Source organism: Vanacampus margaritifer, chromosome 18, assembly GCF_051991255.1.
Source record: "Vanacampus margaritifer isolate UIUO_Vmar chromosome 18, RoL_Vmar_1.0, whole genome shotgun sequence".
Lineage (NCBI taxonomy): Eukaryota > Metazoa > Chordata > Actinopteri > Syngnathiformes > Syngnathidae > Vanacampus > Vanacampus margaritifer.
In genome coordinates this window covers 4,388,387-4,412,225 of record NC_135449.1, presented here as the reverse complement: position 1 = coordinate 4,412,225, position 23,839 = coordinate 4,388,387, and the positions used below count along the sequence as shown (strand labels likewise).

The window sequence follows — 23,839 nt, the reverse complement described above, 5'->3', positions numbered from 1 at the left end:
AGCACTCGCCAGCACAAAGTGTTTGTTTTGGTGGCTTGATTGCGTCCTCGCCGCAAATGAATCGCTCCCGTGGGGGGCAGCTTTTGAAAGCAGGCGAGGGTGGCCTTCCCCCCGCCATTGGCCGGCGCCCGGTCCTGTTTCGGGTCGTATTTTGAGAGCGCGGCCACACTCATCATATTTTTATTTTTTTTATTGAACAGCAAGTCCACTTGCAGATTTATCTCCGGCGCCCTCAGGGATTAATAAACAAATGTCAGCCTTTATTTCACGCTCCATCTGATTCATAGCCGGGCTCAGCGTCGTGAATGATTAAAACCGATCAATTACAGAAGGTGGACGTTATGAATTTTTATTTTTTTTCTTGGGACCGCAAAGCCTGTTTGCGATTTTGCCTATTGTCCATTCGAGTCTTTGTCCTCCATCGCTCTCGGCAACAGTCTACTTTTTCACACCCTAAATCGCCTCGCAATCCCTTGAGCATCCTTTCGTCTTGCTTTGTCTCGCGGCATTCACCGTTCATAATATGGCGCCCAATCCCTCGCACTGGCAACGGCAAAGCACCCCGGGGGAGTCATTTACACAGGAGGGGTAGAATACCTGTGTCAGATGCTTTCGGCCTGATTACCAGACTGAAAAGTAGCTGCGGGGAGGAGACAATGACGGGATGAATCCCGATCCGTAATCCCATCCTTCACTTGGATGGGAAAGGAACGAAGCCAATGTGTGCGAATGCAACCGCATGCAATATCCGGCGCGTATTTAGCTTCACATCTGTAAAAACAAGACTTGGCTCGCCTCCCGTTTTACCATCTGTATACTCCGGGTGGATATTGAAAGGTCGATACATTTTGTATTTTGGTACCTTTCAATTGAAATCTACAGATTATAACAACCATTTACCGTACACAATCCCACCCTTTTTTTGAATGTTTGGACAACTATCGGTTGAAACTTTTTCACCGCAATGCCGATTATAGCTTGAGGTTGATTCATGGCCAATCGCGTGTCTTGGCAACAACCTGGACGCCTGCTGAGATCAACAGGTGGTGGGCCCCGCGCCGCAAACGAGCACCGGCGCCTGAGGCATGTGGCAATATTTGACTGAAAATACAACCGGCTTGCAAAATATGGGAAAATAAGTGCTATTTACGCAAGGCAACCCGCTAACGCTAGTTGACGAGAAAGCCTTAAATCCTCACGTTAGCTGTCGGCAAATTTACTTAACGACATGTTGTAACTGTCAAAAGATAGAAAATATACAGCAGTGGGCAGTCATCAACCTATTTGTTGTACAAATTGTGGTGACATTTTATTTTTGTGAAAAACTAAAGGTTTATCAGAAGAAGAAAAAAATCACCCAAAAAAAACATAACGTTTTGTTTATTCAAAATTTTTTTTTAAATAATCTTAGTTTTTTTGGTCTGAAAATGGGAGATAAATTATTATAAAAATAGTGAAGAAATAAATCTTCTTTCTTTTCTTTTTACATGCAACTTTTAGTTTCCGTTGATTTTTCAGTAGCCTGTTTTGGGTACTAACGAGTTAGGCTTAAACTACTTGCTCACTCCTTGCTAACTACTGTTCTTACAGCAAGTTTCAACCATGTACTGCAGTCAGTAGTTTGGGATTTTTCGTTAGTGTTTATCTAGTTTTGACCTTTGTTTTTCAAATCCAATTCGTTTTTTTTTTTGGGTGTTTTTTTCCAGCAAGTTCTTTGGTTTGTATCCATTGCGGTTTATTATAATTTTGGAATTTTCATTTGAGTTTTTTATTTTTTATTTTTTATATATATTTTTTTAATTCATTTTCAGGGTGGTTCTGTTTGTTTTTATTAGTTTTAGTTAATTTATTAAATGCTTAGTTTTCGTTTAGATAGTTAGTTTCAGTATTAGTTTTATTTTTATGTGTATTACTTGTGCGCAATATTAAAAAAAAAACACCCTGGTAATAATAAATCTGCTTAAAATCACATTTAAAATCATCCCCAAAGGCTCGTGCATTAAATTAATTACCATTGACCAAAGACTAAAACAAAGGGCATTTTCGCTATAATTCTAGATAATTTTAGTTAGTTTTGTAAACATAAAATGTAGTTTCAGTTAGCTTTTAAAAAACATATATTATTTTTTTTATTTCGTTAACGAAATTGTTTTGGGAATTTTAGTTTTTTTGTTAGTTTTCGTTAACTAAAATAACCTTGATCAATTGTTATTGTTTTCAAAATGCTTCATTTTAGTATAGATTTTATTAGTTTTAGTTTTATTATTTTTAATTACACTGAATATTTGTCAAGTGCAAGATAAAAACGTGTTTACTGTAATATTTATTGTTAATTATTAATGTATTAATTTAAAAAAAATTGTTTTTGCTACCTATAATAACCTTGCCCAAGACCGAAAAAAATCATTTCCTAACACTAAAATATGGATAAATTGATCATCCGTACTCCAAGGTTCAACTGTCTCTTTTATTGTATGTGAGCACAGTATGTGACTCATCAGACCTTTACCAGCTTTTGACACTAAATTGCATACATCCTGGACTCCCACCACTCGAAATAAAGATGCCACCGCTGCGCACCTCCTCCCCATTTCTTTTTCCCCGAGACTTGTCCCCAGCAGCGCGGGCCAGCGGGGGGCTCCTCCGTTCCCCTTTGAGCCGACGACTCTTTGTAGCTCGCCGAGGATGCTCACTTGATGGATGAAGTGTGATTGTAAGGCGCCATCGATTTGGCGGGGTCGAGAACTTTTCCTTCCCTCCTCGCCTCTGTTTGGGGGGGGTTTGGGGTCTGCCAAACTGCACGGCGACGGCGGACATGAAATTGGCGCGGACGTGCGCGTGACAAGCAACACGCTTGCTTAGGTCGTCACAATGAATTCCGTGGGTGCTTGTCCCACTTGTAGCTGCTATTAGTGTGCGCATGTACCGCATGTGTGTGTTTGTGTGCGTTAGGACATGATTTTGGCTTTTGAAAGCAGGATAATCCTCGGAGCCGTGGGTAATCTGGGTAAATTTAGATGACGCTGTATCAACAGAGATAGAAAATAGGCTGTCTTTTAAATCTTCCTGGGCACACTTTATCTGTCCCCGTGGTAAAAGAATGGCACTATTTAAAAAAAACAAAAACTCTTGCGTGCGTTTTTGCAATTTAAGCTCTAAAGTAGTTGTGGGATTTGAAATGACATACGATTGCAAACTGGAACGGCTCCAGCATTGTTACTTGGTGCCTGATTGTTTTGTTGACAGTTGCTATGGTTTTGACCAAGTGGATAATCCAAACTAGCTAAATGATAACCTGACCTTTGCGACTGGGAGTGGCTGTTTTTTGCAGAGGATGAAGAATACATTCCTAGGAGTATTGTTATATTGTCTGTTTGCATCTGTTTCTGCAAACATTATACATAATGTATAATTTTAATTTTTTTAATTTTTTGTTTGAAAGTAAACTTCAATCTGTGGGCAGCAAACTAGCCTCCCTATTATTAATAATAATAATAATTAATAATTAATAATAATTACACAATTTTAAATTTATAACAGAAAAAAGATTAAGAAAATTAAAACACTGAATGCTTAACCTGAAGATTTTTTTTTTGCAGGCTAAACTGACAATTTTTTTATTTTACGTTCTGTTATGTAGCATTACGTTATGCTACTTTACACTATGCTAGGCTACGGAAAGTTTTGCTAGTCTGTTGTGTTGCGCAAAGTTATTTACCATTATGTTCATTTCAGTTATGTTATGTTCAATTGTTTTGTTACGTTAACCTAAGTTATGTAACACTTTGTTAGGTTTCATTATATGCAGTTGCGTGTATATTATTACTCATGGAAGGGAATCAAATCAAATTTGTCATTGCATGTTGCGAATACAGAAAAAAAATTGATTTGACAGTTTCGACCTGTCCAAGAGTATGAAAAAGTGGTGACAACTAAAACAGTGCGAGACAGGAATGGGAGAATCCTCAGATAAGTGAAAGAAAAGCAACTCCCGATCTATGTTCCCATGGGGGCACAGTGTGAGACCTGGAAAAAAAAAATCACCTAAGCGCATAGCAACATTGAAAAACAAAACAATAGATCTCAAAGGCATGTTAGCACCTTGCATTATGCTCCTGTTGTGTTATGTCACAACTGACCCCTTGGCACGTTAACATTAGCTTATGCTATGCTAATACATGACATCATATTTAGTTGTTAGGTTACAGGAAATCCAAAAATCTCACCATTCAACCCCATTCACAAGTTTCACGAAATCCGTCATTGACAGACTTCCGCAATCGAAATCCATCTTTTTTTTTTTTCGGGAAGACTTCCAAAAGCGGCAAATAATCTGTCGCCGGCTCGGCAAGCCGCGTTCTATTTAAGAGTGGGCCCACCTCTGTCAGAAAAGCAATTACTGGTGAGGGCTTTCATTTTAATTTAAATGCGATTACATTACAGTGACATGAAAAAAGGGCACTGTCGGAACGTGGAAGAACACGACACGAGCGCTGCTTTTTTTTATCAGTCCCCGCAGCGCCGGGATTCGACTTAGCCGTTTTGAGGGCGTATGTCAAAGTGTGTGAGACATGCCTGCATGTGTGTGCGTGCGCACGAGATAGCGCGTGTCTAGGAGCTACCAGCCACCGAGTACGGAGAAGCAACGCTGGGAGACGAGTGGGAACAATTACCGCAATGCCTCCGGCTCAAATCAATATGAAAAAAAGAAGAAAAAAGGCTGCGCAAAAGCAGCAGCAGTCGTGACATAAAGCTTTACGGCTGTTTCATTTTTCAACTTTTATTTTCTTGACTGTAATCCTCAGGTTGTGATCATCCAAAGCAACTGCTACTAAAGGTGAATTTTTAGTTGTCATGTTTTAAGTGTTTGACTTCTCTCTTTTTTTCCCCGCCCGCTTTTCCCCATCTGGCCTCCGATCCAACAGCAGATGAACTCGGGATCGAATTTATGGGTAAGGCGACTCGCCGTCTGTGTTTTGCCGATACACTCATGAAAAACATATCGCGCATCAAGCGCCTCACCTTGGGAAAAAAAAATGAATGTGGGCCTGTCGCCATGGAAACACGGCAGCGGGGGGAATTAGGCTCTTTGTCGTCGCCTTAGAGCGGTCGCGATGCAAAAAAAGACAGCAGGTCGCATGAGTCTTGGCTAAATAAGTGTTTGGAATACAAAACGCAATTGAAAGCGCTGTGGGAACAATTCCCGCCTGGATAACAAATCTTTTAAAACAATTATTCACCTCTTTTCCTGTAATAATAGCACGCTGCTCTCTGTCCAGAGGGAACGCATCCACACATGTACGCACATTCCTACTGTTTTTCATTTTCTCCCCACACCCCCCCCCCCCGCTTGAGGAAGACTCGCCGCCGTGCATACCAAACAAACAAGCAACGCCGCACGGCTAGAACTTTCCCATTAGCTTGGCTTCACACAAGGAGGGAGGGCGGGAACGTGTAAACCTTTTCCTCTACTCGGTGATTGCAATCTGCCCGCCGGTTTAATCGGGAATGTTCCGGTAAGTGGGCGGATGAATCTGGAGTAATTGAGACCAGGTCCGGTCGATGGCGGGTTGACACGAGACAGACGTGATAAGCCCTCATTTAAATGTGATGCAGATGGACAACGTGACATCTCCGAGTCGGTCGCAAGCGCCGTTTCATCTCCGAAGTCTGTGGGATTTATTTATCCGCGTCTGATTATATGGAAACCTCACAGCTTGGCAACTTGAAAGGAGCCGTAATGGTCTTACATGGAAGCAGCGTGTTGCTGTTTCCTCATGGACATTCAGAGGAGCTTAAATTTGTGTTTCGGCATGAAAAAATTGGAGGCCTGTGCATAAATATATATTTTTTAGAGAGGGAAAGACCTCACAAATTTATGAGAATAAACTCGAAATTTGCACCATTATAAAGTGGCAAATTTGTAAGAAAAAACTTACGAGAAAAGAAATGGAATATCTGTGGCCTTATAAAGTCTCAAACTTGCGAGAAAAAAATCAATAATTTACAAGAAAATGAAACATGAATATTTGTGACATTAGAAAGTAGCAAATTTGCAAGAAAACTCACAAATTTCCAAGAAAAAAAACTAGAAAAATTTGTGAGAATTTTTTAAAATAATTTACAAGAAAATCAAACTTGAATATTTGTGACATTATAAAGTAGCAAATTTACAAGAAAAAAAACCTCTTAATATTTGCATCATAAAGTGGCAAATTTGCGAGAAAAAACACACATTTCCAAGAAAAAATTTGAACATTTGCACCATTATTAAGTGGCAAATTTGTGAGACAAAACTCACAAATTTACAAGAAAAAAACTTGAAGATTTTGTGAGTATTTTTTTTTAAATAATTTACAAGAAAATAAAACTTGAATATTTGTGACATTATAAAGTAGCAAATTTGCAAGAAAACTCACAAATTTACAAGAAAAAAACTTGGAAAATTTTGAGAAAACAATCAATAATTTACAAGAAAATAAAACTTGAACATTTGTGACATTATAAAGTTTACAAATTTACAAGAAAAAAAACTCTTAATATTTGCGTCATAAAGTGGCAAATTTGCGAGAAAAAAACTAGAAAAATTTGTGAGAATTTTTTAAAATAATTTACAAGAAAATAAAACTTGAATATTTGTGACATTATAAAGTAGCAAATTTGCAAGAAAACTCACAAATTTACAAGAAAAAAACTTGGAAAATTTTGAGTAAACAATCAATAATTTACAAGAAAATAAAACTTGAACATTTGTGACATTAGAAAGTTTACAAATTTACAAGAAAAAAAACTCTTAATATTTGCGTCAAAAAGTGGCAAATTTGCGAGAAAAAAACTAGAAAAATTTGTGAGAATTTTTAAAAATAATTTACAAGAAAATAAAACTTGAATATTTGTGACATTATAAAATAGCAAATTAACAAGAAAAAAAACTCTTAATATTTGCATCATAAAGTGGCAAATTTGCGAGAAAAAAACTAGAAAAATTTGTGAGAATTTTTTAAAATAATTTACAAGAAAATAAAACTTGAATATTTGTGACATTATAAAGTAGCAAATTTACAAGAAAAAAAATCTCTTAATATTTGCGTCATAAAGTGGCAAATTTGCGAGAAAAAACACACATTTCCAAGAAAAAATTCGAACATTTGCGACATTATTAAGTGGCAAATTTGTGAGACAAAACTCACAAATTTACAAGAAAAAAACTTGAATATTTGCGACCTTATAAAATTTCAAATTTGCTGAATAAAAGCCAGCACTTCATCCAGACTACTGTGATTTTTTTCCCCCGTCCGAAAAAGATCAAGTTTCTTGCAATGCCTCTTCAAAGTCTGAACGCTTAATATGATATGGTTCATCTCTGCTAAAGCAATTATACTATCTCTTTATTTGAAAACCCGACCGAAAAGTAGCATATTTAACGAGTTCCTCCACCGTAGCACGCTTGGAAATTGTGACTTGGCTCAAACAAGATAAAAATGCAGTTTGTTGCTATGTACAGTTGAAATTTAGGAGGGAAGAATTTCATTATGAGGTCATTCGACATCATTTTCAGGAGGATATCCATCGCAGCTAGTCGACTTGAAAGGCCCGTAAAGGTCTTACGTGGAAGAATCGCAATGCGATTTCCTGCCGGCTCATTCACAGGAGCTTTGCCGTTCTCCCGTTTATATTTTTTTGCCCTGACAAAGACGAGGCCTCTGTCGTCTCATGTGGCGCGGCGCGAGTGCTTGAGAGGTCATTTGGCTGACGCCGACGGCGCTGACACTTCTTGACACTCGCGAGCGCTCAACGGAGGACGTGTCTTCAGACTAAAGTGCAACTCGACGGCTGCTGCGCTCACAAGATTGTGACCACAGGAAGCACTCAAACGCGCGCCCGACGACGACGGCGAGGGTTTGATAAAAACGTGAGCAGACAAGCACAGATGAGGAAAGACCTCCCGGGACTGTTGACAACCTCAAAAACCGCAGACGAGCCGACGAAGGTCACATCCAGGCTGCGGTGATGTCTTCTGCAATTTTTACCGAGATCCCAGTTTGTCTTCTTTTTAGTCATGTGACAGGGTGAGGCGTTCATGATCTTAAGAAAAGTTGGAAAAAGAACTTCTGCGGAGTAGTTAAGTATGCTCTCTCAGGTTTTGGTGGGATTTTTTTCCCCCTGACCTTTGGAAAGATGAGCATATGACAAAATATCTACCTACTCGTCTTTTTAGAGCGCCTCGTTGTTAGCCATGAGTGTGTGCACGACACTGTGAGAAAGGCGGAAGTGCCCGAATAAAAAAAGTATGGGGGGGGGGGGGGAGTCTGACTTGACAGCCGGCAAGTGGGCTGGAGCCTTGGGGATGACATATTCGCTCTAGAGCGCCTCATTGTCACTGAAAACTACAAGTATCCTTTTTGAGAAAAAAAAATGATACTTGTAGTTTTACATGACGTGGAAAAGCAGCATTGAGTAACGTTTTGTGGTTCCCCTCACACCACACACACACACACACACACACACACACACACACACACACTTGTCTTTATATCATCGTGGGGACATTTCATTGATATGATGCATTTCCTAGCCCCTTCCCCTAACCCCAACTATAACCCAATTCAAACCTAAACTCTAAAACCAAGTCTTGACCCTCAAAAAGAGTTCTGAACTTGTGGGGCCCAGCAAAATGGCCCCACAAGGACGGGTGGGACCCACAACTCGGTGAAATACCGAAATATTGGGCCTACTATGTAACAAAAACAAAACCACCCCCACACACTCTGCCGGGATCAAACTGCTACTTGTCCTAACTGATTGTGACCTCAAGCCTCGGCTGTTGATGTGCAGGATTGTTGACAAGTGGCTCCGCCAGCATTTGCAAACCGTCGCACGGGACCCTCATGCAAAAATATACACGCACGCAGTTCGTCAGTCCGTCGGTCCGCCTGCAGGGCTCGTCTTAATGCAACAATTATCTCGCATCAGTTAGCACGTGCCTCGCGCTCAGACAATGACATTTAGTGACAGCATCATGGCTAGCTTCATGCTAATGCGGCGCGTGGGGAAGGGTGCGCGCGTTTCGTCCGACTCCCCTCTGGTTTATGCATGATGGATTCCCCGCCCGTGTGTCGATTGCGGATATTTAACGGCCTGTGTTTTCTTCCCGCGCAGAGAGCGGTGACACCTACCAGAGGCAAGTGTTGTCTATCTTCAGCATCGCCTCGGGGATGTGTCTTCTCGGAGTGGCGTGTATGGCTCTCTACCGGCGCAACAAGTAAGCAAGCGCTCCCTGATAGGGCGAGCCTCGGGGGCCGTGGGCACGGAGCGAGCTATACTTTTCATGAAATTGTTCAATAATGGAGGGCAACGAAAAAGGCTCTTGAAGCTGAATCGGTTGGAATGCATTTGGGTCAAATACTCATGTAAGATTTATTTAAGTGGTTATCGTACGCCGTAAAACGGAATGTAGGGTGCGTTTGGATCGTTTTCAGTGAATTTAGTGATGTAGACTGCGAAGTGTTATAATTTATGAGTCGTTGACGGATACGATTGTCCGATGATAAAAAATTTATGAATTATCAAAAAAAAAAAAACTTTTATTTTGAAATACCTTTAAAGTTAGGAGTTTGGATCATCCAAAAGACAGTCAAGAACGCGTAGGAGCAGCTATCAGCTTTGTACTGTATCATAAATATGTTCAAATGGAAAAAAAAAAAGTTAGCCTTTTAGCAACTGGTCTGTAGTGGACATATTTGGACATCATGTGTTATGACCACAATAAAATAAGTTTGTCCAACAAATATATATTTTCATTATAATTTTACTTGTAAGGCGAGCTAGGTTGTTTGTTTAGCTGGCTAATTGTTAGCCTTAAAAATAAAACCATAATACTGAAAATGAACTTCTACAGTTTGACTAAACGTACTCTACTCAAAACTTTTCATAAGTCTGCACATTACCCTTCAAAATAAAATGGCTTGAAGATTTTGAAAAAAATGCACTGAAATTAAGGACACTGCAATGTATGTTGTTGCTTCGTAAACCATAATGTAGCCTATTAGCCAATTTGAAATCAAACACCAAAAACTTTAAAAATAATAATAATAATAATTTATTTTAAAAAAACAACAACATATACTCATATCACAAACAGCGCTTTATCTTAAATTCAGCACTTATTGGCCCTTATGCTAGGCAGCTAGCAGTTGCCAGCTGGCAGCTAACGCTAGCTACTGGTCTGCTAGCATGGCGCTGTAGAATAAGCAATAGCATCATCGTTACAGAAAGAACACAAAAGTACATGGACAGGCTCAAAGAAGGTCATTTAGCCGCTAATTTTAGTTACGTTGCGCAAAATATTTCTCAAGTGCAGATTCTGTTTACTGTAACTAGCTAGCTACCATCTGAAAGACGACAAGTACGTTCATCGTATGATTATACTATTACATAACTAAATGGTTAATGAGGGTGTTCTAATGGTGGTAAATTTCTAATCTTTTCAGTGGAGAAATTGATTCTAAATGAAAAGATTTTGTGAACGGCTGCCGAATCAGCCTGCCGACGTCAATTACTCACATGCAGAGAAGCAGAAAGAAAAGGAATGCGGACAAAGAGAATTAACAGCAGTCTGTAAAGGAAGGGGGGGAGTTAATGCAGCTTATAAATTGTCTTAATTGAATGTGTCTTGATAAATAAGAATCGGGTTTCATTTTCTGCGCTGCGGAGCTCTCGCAGGCTGCGGCACAAATCGGTCAGCATGACCGAGCACGCAGCTGTAATGAAAGTACCGGACGCAGCCGGTCTTGGTTCAATTTAATCTTCTCCTACATTTTGGTTGACGGAGGTTGTTCAAAAAATAATAATAAATAAAATTAGTAGGGCGAGAGGGATCTTGGGTCGAATCTGCTTTGCTAATTAGTAGCAAATCGAATGCATACAAGTTTTGAACTCGTGAATCAATGCACTATTGTTTTCATGCCCTTTAGACAGGAAGTATTTAGTATGCAGCGCTGCAGAGAGTTTAGCAGCCCTGTGTTTTTTAAGATGAACTATTAATGGCAAATTAACATTTAATTCAAAAGTTTTAGGAATCGGTTAATATTTAATTTTGATCAAAGTTGAATCCAAAGGGAAGTTATGGATCAGAGTAAGCACGACTAAAAGATTACATTTCCTCCACAGTTGGGAAGATACAGTCATAAAGAAATGAGAATGGGTTGTGTTCATTTATTTTTATTTTTATTTTTATGGTTACAAATGTTAAACACTACATGCTACTATTTGGCAACTAGCTAGCAGCTAGCGCTAGAAGCTTATGTCGCAGTCTGTCACTTTACTCGGGTGTTATTTTATTGACTCGAGTGATCGAGTGTGTTTATGTTGCAAGATTGTAATATCCGTACCAACTTTTGTGTCCGTTTTCATCCGCAGAAGACACCGGCAAAAACTCCAGGCTCATTTCTCAGAAAGTCGTAGCTTGAGGGACTGCGGCATCAACGCCTCCGGTCTGATGTCCAAATCTTCCTCCAGATCGCAGTACACCCTCCAGAAGGCAAGTACTAGACTGGGGGTTATATTTTATCCTTATCGTCTCTTTGGCATCCGTTTTCTTACAAAGGGAGCGTTTACTAAAAAAAGTGGTCAATACCCAACATGGCGATAACAATTCCTCTCTTGTCTACAAAAGCCGTTTATTAGTTAACAGTAATAGGAGACAAAAACGTAGTTAGCCAACTGTGGCGTTAGCTGTTGAGTTAGCCATTAGCTTGAAACGTTAACTTGCTAAAGCATCCAAAATTGACAATTAAAAAGAGGAAAAATACGCTTTGTCCACTTAACACCAAGTCACTTTTATGCCATTTAGTGGGTGGCCCACAATAAACTATTAAAGTAACCCCTCAATTCAAAATGAAGCCAATGGACTCGACGACTGCCCTCTCGTTAGCTGTGTTAGCATGTCAGCCTCATCGGACCACCATTCCTACTTGAAATGAAATGTTATTTTTAGAAATATGGCCTCATCAGTTTTTAAACAACCCACAGTAATGTTACACAAGCTGCAACACTGACCGATTGATTGTCAAATGAACGGTTTCGAATAGTTGTGAGGCGGACGGATACGTAAAAGTTGAAAGTCCCGCTGTTGTCGTACTGTATTATCATCACTCATGGAATGACTCTTGTTCAATTAAATTGCTTGGCTGGAACTAACTGTTGTATAAATGGCATTTAGCTCACGCATTTGCATTATTCACCACATTTGAATAATGTATCCCACGCTTGTAAATGCTAAAAACCATGAGGTGCACCAGGACAAGAAGGTTTGTTCAAAAAAAGTGACTCGCAGGGATTAAAATAGATCAAATTATGTGATTTAATTATTCATTCCAGGGAAAAACATAACACGGACATTTTGAAGAGAATCCTCATGAGGCAAAGATGAAATTTAACGTCATTGACCAATCGTCGATCTTATCAATTCACTTCAGGACTCAAATGCAAAATCTCTGCGTTCTCCCAAAATTATGTTGCGTGACGACCAATGAAAACATACGGAGCCCCTAAGGTGACTTTGCGTTCCCTCACAAAAACTTTTGCGTTCCCTCGCAGTAATAGTGAAATAACGCAAAAGTGTTTTTTTTTACGAGAGGACGCCATTTTGTTGAGGAAGGGGGAGTTGATATACTCCCGGGTCATCACACGGAAGATGACCCAGAAGTACATCAATTAGTTAAAAAAAGTTACTTTCATATACTGATAAAATGTCTTTACCCATCTCGAAATGGGAGACAGACTTGTCTATAGCACCGGAACCTGACTTTTGGATTCAAGTTTGTGAGAACGCATTTAAAATGACAAAACACACAAATTTACAACTTATCCAATATAAAATTATTCACAGAACATACATGACTCAATATATGATGAAGAAAATGGGACTCTCAGACTCCGACATTTGTCTCCAATGCTTACAAAACACTACAGACACTTATGTTCATGCTTTATGGTTATGTACTCCGGTTATGTATTTCTGGACTAAAGTCTTAGAAAAACTTTCCGCTATTTTGGACTGTAGGATACCTTTATCTCCAAACTTGTGTTTGCTAGGTGACCTAACAACAACTGACTTACCACATAAACAATTTCAATCTACACTTGTAGCCCTTACTATCGCTAAAAAAAACAATTCTTGTTAACTGGAAAAATAAACAAACTCTGAATATCGACCAATGGTCTAAGCTCCTCATAAATCACATTTTAATGGAAAAAATATCTGCCTCAAATAAAAACCAAATATCAAAATTTATAGAAACATGGTCTACGTATATAGAATTTTTTAACCTAATTCTGGTTACTTAATTCTGTCTGTTAGCGAGAGCCACTACATCGTGATAACTTACATTGATGTTTCTGCATTTGGCAATTTATTATTATATTATATTATTAGTATGGGATTTTTTTTAATGGGCTTTAGGTGAACTGATGAATACACACACGCTCGCACGCACGCACGCACACACACACACACGCACACACACACGCACATACACATACTCACCCACATACAAAAAAAAAATATATATATATATATATATATGTGTGTGTATATGTATATATATATGTACATATATTTAAAAAAAAAAAAACATTTATTATTTTTTTTTAATTTATTTGTTTTTTTTTAAAAAAAGGAGAGCAATGATGATGTCAAATCGAATGAACAATACTGAGCTCTCCTAAAAACAAAACAAAAAAACAATTAGTTAAAAAAAAAAAAGCGTCCTCTCGCAAAAACATTTTTGCGTTATTTCGCATTCTTTGCGAGGGAACGCAAATTGTTATTTTTTTTCCTACCATCGTCATCATCATCTTAGGGGCTCCGTACCAAAACCATGTACTCTAGTATCTTCATTTGAAATCAAAACTCTTCTTTGGTTCCGAACCATATTTTGTTCCAAACTGAAAAAAATAAAGCGGGATGTGGATGGCTATTACTTTGTTTTATTGAACCGAGCGCCGATAACCTTGGATAATGAACGTTCGTGTTTTACGTCGGGATTTTAGCACATATTTCTATTTGCCGTATTAGCAAACCAGCCCACCTTTAAACAGTAAACATACATTTGCTTAGCGCTGCTGTAATATCCTCTTGTAATTGCAAAGAGCAAAATGTATTTGTGACTCTAAATGCAACCTTGTTGTTTACATGAGAAATAGCCACCAAACTCCGTCCTATTTAATCAGCCCTGTTTGCTCATATTTGAAGCGGCTGAAAAGGCTGCGGGGAGACGCGGAATGGCCGAACATTCGTCTGCTTTTTAATAAGCAATCAACTGGCTGGAAGACCCTGTAGTATTTCGAGTTCAATGCAGGTTTGTCGGCTTTGTTGCATCTCTTTTGCGTAAGTACTTCTCCGAATGGAGCTCTTTACCGAGCCTCTTCAATAATGCAGCAGTGTCTACCTCTGAAACAAACACCCCGAAAGCCGGCCCCGCCCACGGAAAACTCACTTTGCAGACTCTTAAAAAGCTTCTTTTTTTTTTTTTTTTTACCGTGTCATCTAAAATGACGACTCGACAGTTGACAGCTAAGACGTGTTAAAACGTTAAATGTACATCTTGGCAAGGTACGATCTCTCCTCCTAAAAAAAAAAACGCTTCGGAGACAACTGTCTACAAAGTTTGACACCGAAACCAATCGCAACACTTTAAAGCCCCGGTCTGCTTTTTTTCATCGGGGGCCTCGAAATTCTTTAAGACCTGGTGGGATGCCAAGGGGAAGAGGATGACACAGACATAAAAACAAGCTATAACAAGAGCAGTATGAGGGAAGCTTAAGTTGGGAACGGAAAGATCAGTGGCCTTAAGCACCTGGGAGGAGGGAATGATCTGCAGGGTCCGAGGTCAAATTACCAAGCCACAGCAGACCGCGGTTTGTCTCCTACCTCACAGCTTGCAACCATCTTGGAAACTTTTTTTTTTTTTTAGCACAGTAACAGAACACGTTCCCTTTTATCTTGTGCGAGGCCAAAAAAGGAAAAATCTTCACATAATTGCAAATCTGAAATCACCGCCGTGCGTATCCTTCCTCTACATGCACTCGAATAGACCTTTTGAATTGCGCACTCTACTTCTAATGCCGCACACCTGAGGGGGTCATATATGAGATGATTTGTTCAATGTACCCCATCAAAGGATGGGAAATCAAAATGGAAGGGAAATTTCACACATTTAGGCAGCCTTTTGTTGCCACTGAGAATGGACGGAGATGAGAGTGAATTAACATCGCTGTTGGAATGAGATTGCGGAGCTGATGTAAAAATTATGTGCCACAGACAGGTGTCAAATGAGGTCAGGGAGGAAATTAAACTTCCATCAGCATGAAGTTAATGTGGTGGTGACTAATGTACTGGAAAAAGAAACAGAGGTCGGAGGAAACTGGGGGCCCTTTTATGGGGAATGCCGCAAGGCGTTCCGCAGGGCTGCGTTCTGGAACCTCTCAAATTTGCTACTTACAGTTTCTGCTCCACATAGGATTAGGCTCCAAGATGACCTGCTAATGCTAAATACTGGATGGTGTTCCACAAGGCTGTATTCTAGAACCCTTGAATTTGATTCACTTTGTTTACATCACCATGGCATCATGTTAAATACTGAATGGTGGAGCCGCAGGGCTGTGTTCTAGAACCCTTGAGTTTGATTCACTTTGATTCTATCATCATAGCATCATGTTAAATAATGGACGGTGTTCCACAAGGCTGTATTCTAGAACCCTTGAATTTCATTCACTTCATTTATATCATCATAGCGTCACGTTAAATACTGGATGGTGTTCCACAGGGCTGCATTCTAGAGCCCTTGAGTTTGATTCACTTTGATTCTATCATCATAGCAACATGTTAAATAATGGACGGTGTTCCACAAGGCTGTATTCTAGAACCCTTGAATTTCATTCACTTCATTTATATCATCATAGCGTCACGTTAAATACTGGATGGTGTTCCACAGGGCTGCACTCTAGAGCCCTTGAGTTTGATTCACTTTGATTCTAACATCATAGCATCATGTTAAATAATGGACGGTGTTCCACAAGGCTGTATTCTAGAACCCTTGAATTTCATTCACTTCATTTATATCATCATAGCATCACGTTAAATACTGGATGGTGTTCCACAGGGCTGCACTCTAGAGCCCTTGAGTTTGATTCACTTTGATTCTATCATCATAGCATCATGTTAAATAATGGACGGTGTTCCACAAGGCTGTATTCTAGAACCCTTGAATTTCATTCACTTCATTTATATCATCATAGCATCACGTTAAATACTGGATGGTGTTCCACAGGGCTGCATTCTAGAGCCCTTGAGTTTGATTCACTTTGATTCTATCATCATAGCATCATGTTAAATAATGGACGGTGTTCCACAAGGCTGTATTCTAAAACCCTTGAATTTCATTCACTTTATTTATATCATCATGTTAAATACTGGATAGTGTTCCACAGGGCTGTATTCTGGAGCCCTTGAGTTTGATTCACTCTGTTCCTATCATCATAGCATCATGTTAAATTCCGGACGGTGTTCCACAGTGCTGTATTCTAGAACCCTTGAATTTCATTCACTTTGTTTCTAACATCACCATAGCACCATTGTTAGCTCAGTCATTGGTATTAAAGATAACTGTTTGAACCTTTCACACATCCAAATATGGCAGTTTGAGTGTCAAGGGCACAAAACCTAAACTGACAGTTATTTTCACTAAGCAGTTAATCCACTTCCTGCTCCACATTTTGACTCACAAGACTTATAAGAGAGGCTACCATATGGCTGAATCTGCAGGAATAATTTAATTGGTGTTTTGTTTAGCAAGCGCTGTGATATGACAGCGACAGACTTGATACCAGGGCTTCTGCAGGTATCTTCATAATTAATTAAATGGCGGCTCAGTGCAACTAGACAGGTCGCGCCACCAACAGTTGCACATTTTATGCAAATGAGCATGCAGGTGCATGATTGTGCAACAACGCGGCGATAGCAGGCAGTGCCAAAAAGTGTGTAGCTGTGCGCAGTTCTTAATTATCCTGCTGCTGTTTATTTAAGGATCCAAAAAGGGACCATAAAGAAGGGCTGGATTAATGCTAGGCTGAATGCAGGGGTTTTCTATAGCTTTTTTTTTTATTAGGCTCCCGTGTCCTCCTGTTGTCTCCACGTTGTCTTATATTGTAAAGGCTTTTTAAAGAGTCGTAAAAACCTGGCCACAAACAAAAAAGGCAGCAGCAAGTTAGCTAAGTGGCTACACCTTGCAGCGTCTTCCCTTTTGTCTGCTGCTTGCCGCTGGTCAGGCTTTTCAAAAAAAAAAATCCAGAAATAATGTGGACTGACGCCATCATAAATCCTTGATTATCTGTAGAGCCATTAGAAGTCACATTTCACAATGTGAATAATGTGGATTTTACCGCACACAGCAGAGTTTTCAAAACATTTTGTAAGTTGTAAAGAACTGAGAAAAGCAATGTGTTGAAATTGCAGCATCCGGGGGTGATATTTACTGAGTTCAAAAGCTTTTTTCAATCAAAAACATCTTCGCAGGTCAAGTTATATAATAACATAAGACCTCTTAGTTCACATCAAAACAGCAGCTCTAGCAGGCTTTTCTGACATCCTACAAAGAAATACGAGAAGAAACTCTCCAAAAACGAAGTTCAATGGATGCCGGTATTGTGGAACTATTTTCAAATAAGGAATCTGATGTAGCTTGCAGTGTGAATATGTTTTTGATTGGAATGGCTTTTGCTCCTGATGTTGAAAATCCAGGTAATTCCTGTTTATAAAATTCTTCTCAAATGGAATCTTTCATGTAGAATATGTTGCACAAAAGCCAAAGAAAAATTTGCATTTGCGTTCACCTAGAAAAGAATTTTTGAGAATTTTGCTTTAGTTTTTTACTGAGAGAAAATAAATTCTAAAAAACTGAAGAAAAAAAATCCAGAAACGGAAAAAAAACAAGACCCCCTAAAAAAAAATAGAAAAAAAAGAAAAAATAAATAAAGGGAGATTTGTTTTTTCCAATCGAATGCAATACACTCCCATAGTGAAACTCGCTGAACTAATCTGAACTGCATCCCAATATTTGCCGCATCATTTTTTGGTCCAATTCCAAATTGAACGCGCTCACGGTTTGGCTAGAAGATTTCTGTATGTCGATGGCGGCGTAGTGGTTCACAGGGCGGACTCTATTCCCCCTGCGTGTCTGTTTCTCGATGCGATTGACTGGTGACCAATCCAGCGTGGAGACTGCCTTTCTCCCACATTCAGCTGGGATCGGCTCCAGTTCACCCGTGACCCTGAACAGGATAAGCGCTCGAAAATGGATGGGTGGATGACTCTCCTCTATTCCCCTGACAAATATACCACCATTTGGAGAGTGGACACACTTCTAACTAGGGCTGAACAATTTTGAGTTTTTTTTTCTTTGACATTGATTGCAATTTAAAATGTGATGCTGTTCCTAACCCTTAAGGTATATGAAAGATCATTTGTCAAAAAGCGGACTACATCCTGAACTGGATGCAACCTGGTAATGTTAAATATTGTCTTGTGTTCCACAGGGCTGTATTCTAGAACCCTTACATTTGATTCACTTTCACATCATAACATTTGTGTCAAAGACGACCGTTTCTAACTTTCATGCATCCAAAAATGACACTTTGAGTGTCAAGGGCACCAAATCACGTTTCCGATGACAACCTAAACAGACAACAATTTTCATTAAACAGCTAATCATTTAATGCGGCACAAATCCAAGCGAAATAAAAGGGCAAAAGCGGAAAGTTCTGTTTGCGGAAAAAGTGAATTATCTCCTGATTTTCACCGGGGCGCTTCTGTGGGTGCTTCCCAGGGATTGCCCACAGATCATGTTGTTCATTTTGATAAGACCGAGGGAAAAGACGAATGGAGAGCAGGGCGGGGGAGCCATTAACGTAATCTTGTGTGGGATTAATTGTTGTCCGCGAGGGCCAGTGTGCCGCTCTATGCACAAAGCGTCCCCTTCTAATCTGAGCTTTAAAATGTAAAGTGTAATTAAAGACAGCGCCTGAGCATGGGGGAATACGCCAGTGAGAGAGAGAGAGAGAGAGAGAGGGGGTGCTTCCTCTCCCTGACAGGGGACATAAACCTTATGGAGTGCGCCGATACTCCACTCTCTTCCCACATTATGTATTTACCCCTAAGCGCTTTCACTGCGCCGTCTTACCTCACTTGCAGCATGTTTTTATTTGGACCGCTGCTAAAAATGGATCCAAGATGAGCGGTGTGAAATCAGCATTGAGGAATAATTGGATTTATGGTGCTCCAGGGCTCCCTCTACAGTTCACAAGTGTAATTGAATTCCAAGCCACTGCGTACAATCGACTTAATTTTAATTTTATTTTTATTTTTTTCACAAGAAGACGATGTTAATTTGGTTGAATAGTGGATTTGAAGCGGAAAAAAATCCGTTTCTAACGTAATTTTGTGTCATTTTTTTCTAAATTGGTGGACATTAAGTTGGTACGTAGCCATCCTAATCAAAGGTTACTATAGGTCAAAAAACAAAATGTAACAATAATGATATAAAATTTAACCCTTTAGTTTGTAAATGTGCCCTGAAACAATGACCGAATGTTCAAAATATGTCTGAAAAAAATCCTTTTTAACTTTCCAGAGTTCTGTTAACTCTAATAAGCCCCCCCCAAAAAAAAAAAAAAATTAAAAATTAAATACCATAAAACTATAATCTGGCAGTGATTCTTTCACGTACCACTAGAGGCAGCGCGTACAAACACTGAATTGCCAATCATTCAAATCACTCGTGGCATCCATTTTATCCAGTTGTGTTAGCATCAATGCTAGCACTAATACATTTCTTGTAAGTATATATTTTTATATAATTACCTATGTTTATAGTTTAAGCTGTAAAACATCTTAGTATAATTTCAAACTCTTCGACATCATTTTGTTTAAATTGGTAAAAATCGAACTATTGGCATTTCAGGTTAGCTAGCAATATTGCTAGCAATGCTACCCTTAAAAAAAAAAGTGACGCCCACTAAAACTATTTATAATGGTCAATATTAATAGTTTAAACCTGCATTTTTTCTGATGGGCTTTTTTTTTCTTTTGTTTTCTTTTTACTGATTTAGACTCTTTTCCCACATAAGAACATGGAATATTGGGGTTATCTCATGTTTCTATTTGTTATAGCGGATGTATGTGTTGTAAACTTATTAATATTATATGTAACTTTTTTAACATGAACATCATGCAAATCAACTTGCGATTGAAGTGTTGACATTATCCAAATGATGGGGGTTTTATTGGTTTAGAGACGCAAATAAGTCATGTCCACTGCAAAAAATCAATGGGTCCGAAGGGGTTAAATCATACAAACAATAACACCCAAAAACTGAAATATAGAGACGTCAAGATGTGGCGGATGAATTTTCAGCTACCGGCTGAGAATCGGTTCCCCAACAAATAACAAAAGAATAGCTAACCGCAATTATTTAGCGTGTGTTCACTGTACATTAAAGGAGAAGCCCAGGCTGGTCCACGAATATTACAGATCGCCAAGGATGACAAGGACGCAATTGTCATTGCTGCAAGGCAGTGCATCGTCACAATGATTTAGCAGCTGTTCTTTTGAAGGTCACATCAGACGAGCGCTGCTTCAAGTCAACCCCAGCGCGTCACATTCCGCATACATTTACGACAATCACTTTGTGTCTCCTTTGCAGGCCTGCGGCACCCGCACCTGCGCCGGCGACGCGGCACCGGGAGCGTCCACGGTCTCGCCGCACGTCCTCGGCAGAGCGCAGTCCAAAGGCAAACGCTTCAGGTGAAAATCGTCTGGCGTCATTCCACGCTCGCTTGCACGCGGAGAATGCAATCAACCTGCGATATGGCGCTGACCTTTAGACACTAAATAGATGATGTAAACAATTGTGACGGCTATGTGGCGGGTTGTGCTCAATCGGTACATGTGAAATGGATCCAGCTTTGTCTTTGTCAAATTTCTGCGTTTTTTAAAACTTTTTAGGATGCCTTGTGTCACCAACCAATCATTTTTTAGCCAAGGCAGTTTTTTTTAGTCGCAAACAACAATTGGAAAAGAGTAAACATCCCTGATTCACAGATGAGGCTCTAAACATTCATGAAAACTCCTAAAACTTTGGCCTGGCAAAAAAAATAATAATTAAAAATCCATTTGTAAGACTGTAAGATATTTATTGTGCCTTCCTTGTGCCCTTAATAGCTGCTTGCAGCTCTAGTTAGGGCCCGAGCAGCAAACGCTGCAAGTTGCCTATTGTTTTTGTTGGAATAATAATAATAATAATAATTATAATATGTATGAATAATAATAATAATAATTATTATTATTAAATATTATTATATTATATTATTATTAAATAATAATAATAATTAATAATAATAATTAATAATAATAATTATTATTATTATAATATGTATGAATAATAATAATAATTATTATTATTATTATTATTATTAAATATTATTATATTATATTATTATTAAATAATAATAATAATAATTATAATATGTATGAATAATAATAATAATAATAATAATAATAATACTATTTATTATTATTATTATTATTATTATTATTATTATTATTCATAATGAATCACTTTTTTGATTACCTAAACATGAATGAAAACTCACCAAACTTTGTACACACTTCAGGCCTGGTGAAAAGTTCAATACTGTATTTTAAAATTGTCACACACAAGTACAAAAAAAAAAAAGGGTTTGTAGTGTCCGCTACATAGTTTTGGCAGGGCCATGCAAGTAGCCCTGAATGCAGAGTGCAGTTCGAGGCGTGCCTCCACGTCTGGTGGACTTAAACGTTTGACTCCGCCCCACACGGCTTTTTCAAAATGGTTGAAACCATTTTATTTCCAACAAAATCCGCAGATTTGATTATGTGTCGTTTCAGGACGTAAAATTGTTATTTTTTTAAACATATTACGGAGCATTGAAAATGATAAACACTCAACCCTCAGTCAGCCGGGGCGGAGCTAACAAAACGGTTTGAGGAAGAGGCGGAAGTACATGCCCCCATGTACCGCATCCCTTGACGGTTGAAAATCCATGTGGGCGGAATAAAACGTTCAGGTCTTCCCTATGATAATTGGGAGGCCTTAGTAGCCCTAAAATGTACAGGAAGTGAGCTCACATAGAGTGAAATTTATGATCCATATTTTGTTATGCTTTGCTTCATACGACAAAATATTGGACAAAATGTGTCATGTTGGTTACGAGGGATGTCGGAGGTGGTTCTGCTTTGTAAACAGGAGTGTGACGCGGGTGGCGCGTAGAACAAAAACCTCATCTGGGAAGTCAACAGAAAAAGCCTCCAATGTGTTTTTATTTTTTTATTTTTTTTTCATGAAACGTGTGCCGACTCACTCTGACACTTAATGACATTCATGTCAGGCTACCAGCACACAACTAACTCGCTGCGACTCGTCCCGCGGGCGCCGCGAGCACTCACTGCTGGCAAATCACCAGAAATGAGTGACGGTAAATGTCTGCTTTCCACTTGATGTATCGCTGTTGTCCTAATTATGGGCAGCGCCGGAAAGACGGCCGTAAATCTGCCACGTAATGGGATGCAAATAAGACAAGACGGTGCATAAAGCGCCACGCGTTTATTTAAAGTCGGCGTGATGAGTGCAGCTTTGGGCGTGATAAAGCAAGGACATGCAGGATGTGTGGGTGATTGGAGGCCGCTGCCTGACAGGTAACAAATTCGACGGGTGAGGCGGGAGGGGTGGGGGGGGGGGCAACGCAGTGTCACGCAGGTGTTTCATCCCGGGCGGCGGACAGTCAATCATTTGTTTCTGCTTGTCGGTGTCGGACGAGGCGGAGCTGAATTAGACTCTGATGGATGATTTGGAGACGTTTTGGGCTATTGACCCGAGAAACCGCAGCACACTGTGAGCCATCCGAGATAAAAAGGCTCATAAAAAGCTGTCAGTATGACCCAAAGCGTACCTGTTCCATACAAAGTGTATTTCCCGAGTGAAAACAACCGCGTACTAGTTGTTGGGATACATAAGTAGAACTAACTAACTTATTACTATTACTACACCCCCACCCGCGGCATTTGGCGACCCGTCAGGCTTCCCGTTTTGTCTGCCTCTGATGGTCATTGTGTTTTATGGCTCTTGGACAGGTTGAAACTGTTAAGTAAGTTTTGTCTGTACTCATGACATGTGCAATGACAAAAAATTCCCCTCAGATGGTTTGCTGACATGACCACTTTAGAGCGCCTCATTGTCGGCCATGAGTGCAGTGCGCAAGTCTTAGTGAGAGAGCGGGAGAGTGATATAAAAAAATATATAAAAAATCTGGCGTGACAGCCAGCATGTGGACAGGGGCTTTAGACTGCCGTGGCTGTTAAAAAAAAATTACTTTGTTGTCTGCCATGAGTGTGTGCACATCATGGAGAGAAAGCGGAAAAGTAATGTAATTTTTTGTTGTTGCATTTAGCCTTTTAATTGATAGGACAGCTGCAGAATTGACAGGAAATGGGGGAGAGAAAGGGAATGGCCTGCAGGAAAGGACCGCACAGTCCGCGAATCGAACCGGGGTCGCCTGCTCCGAGGACGAGCCTCTACACATAGTGCGGGTGCTCAACACACTGAGCTAGCCATCGCCAATGTCATTTTTTTTTAAAGTCAAGTGTGACAGCCAGCATGTGAACAGAGGCTTCAGACTGGCATGGCCATTTTAGAGTGCCCCTGTTGTCCGCCATGAGTGTGTGCACGTCATGGAGAGAGAGCGGAA

General features: G+C 39.6%; 1 protein-coding gene across 2 annotated transcripts in view; it reads left to right on the top strand.

Moving 5' to 3' along the window:
• The window catches only part of nrg3b (neuregulin 3b), a 211,395-nt gene that overhangs the window by 173,018 nt on the left and 14,538 nt on the right, over positions 1-23,839 (top strand). Inside the window, exons 4-7 of one of the 2 annotated variants that reach the window (XM_077549847.1) lie at positions 4,929-4,952; positions 9,160-9,262; positions 11,419-11,539; positions 20,761-20,861. In XM_077549847.1, the coding sequence (XP_077405973.1) occupies positions 4,929-4,952; positions 9,160-9,262; positions 11,419-11,539; positions 20,761-20,861 (349 nt within the window). Of the gene's footprint in view, positions 1-4,925; positions 4,953-9,159; positions 9,263-11,418; positions 11,540-20,760; positions 20,862-23,839 lie in introns of both variants that reach the window. The other variant, XM_077549846.1, reaches the window with a different exon arrangement.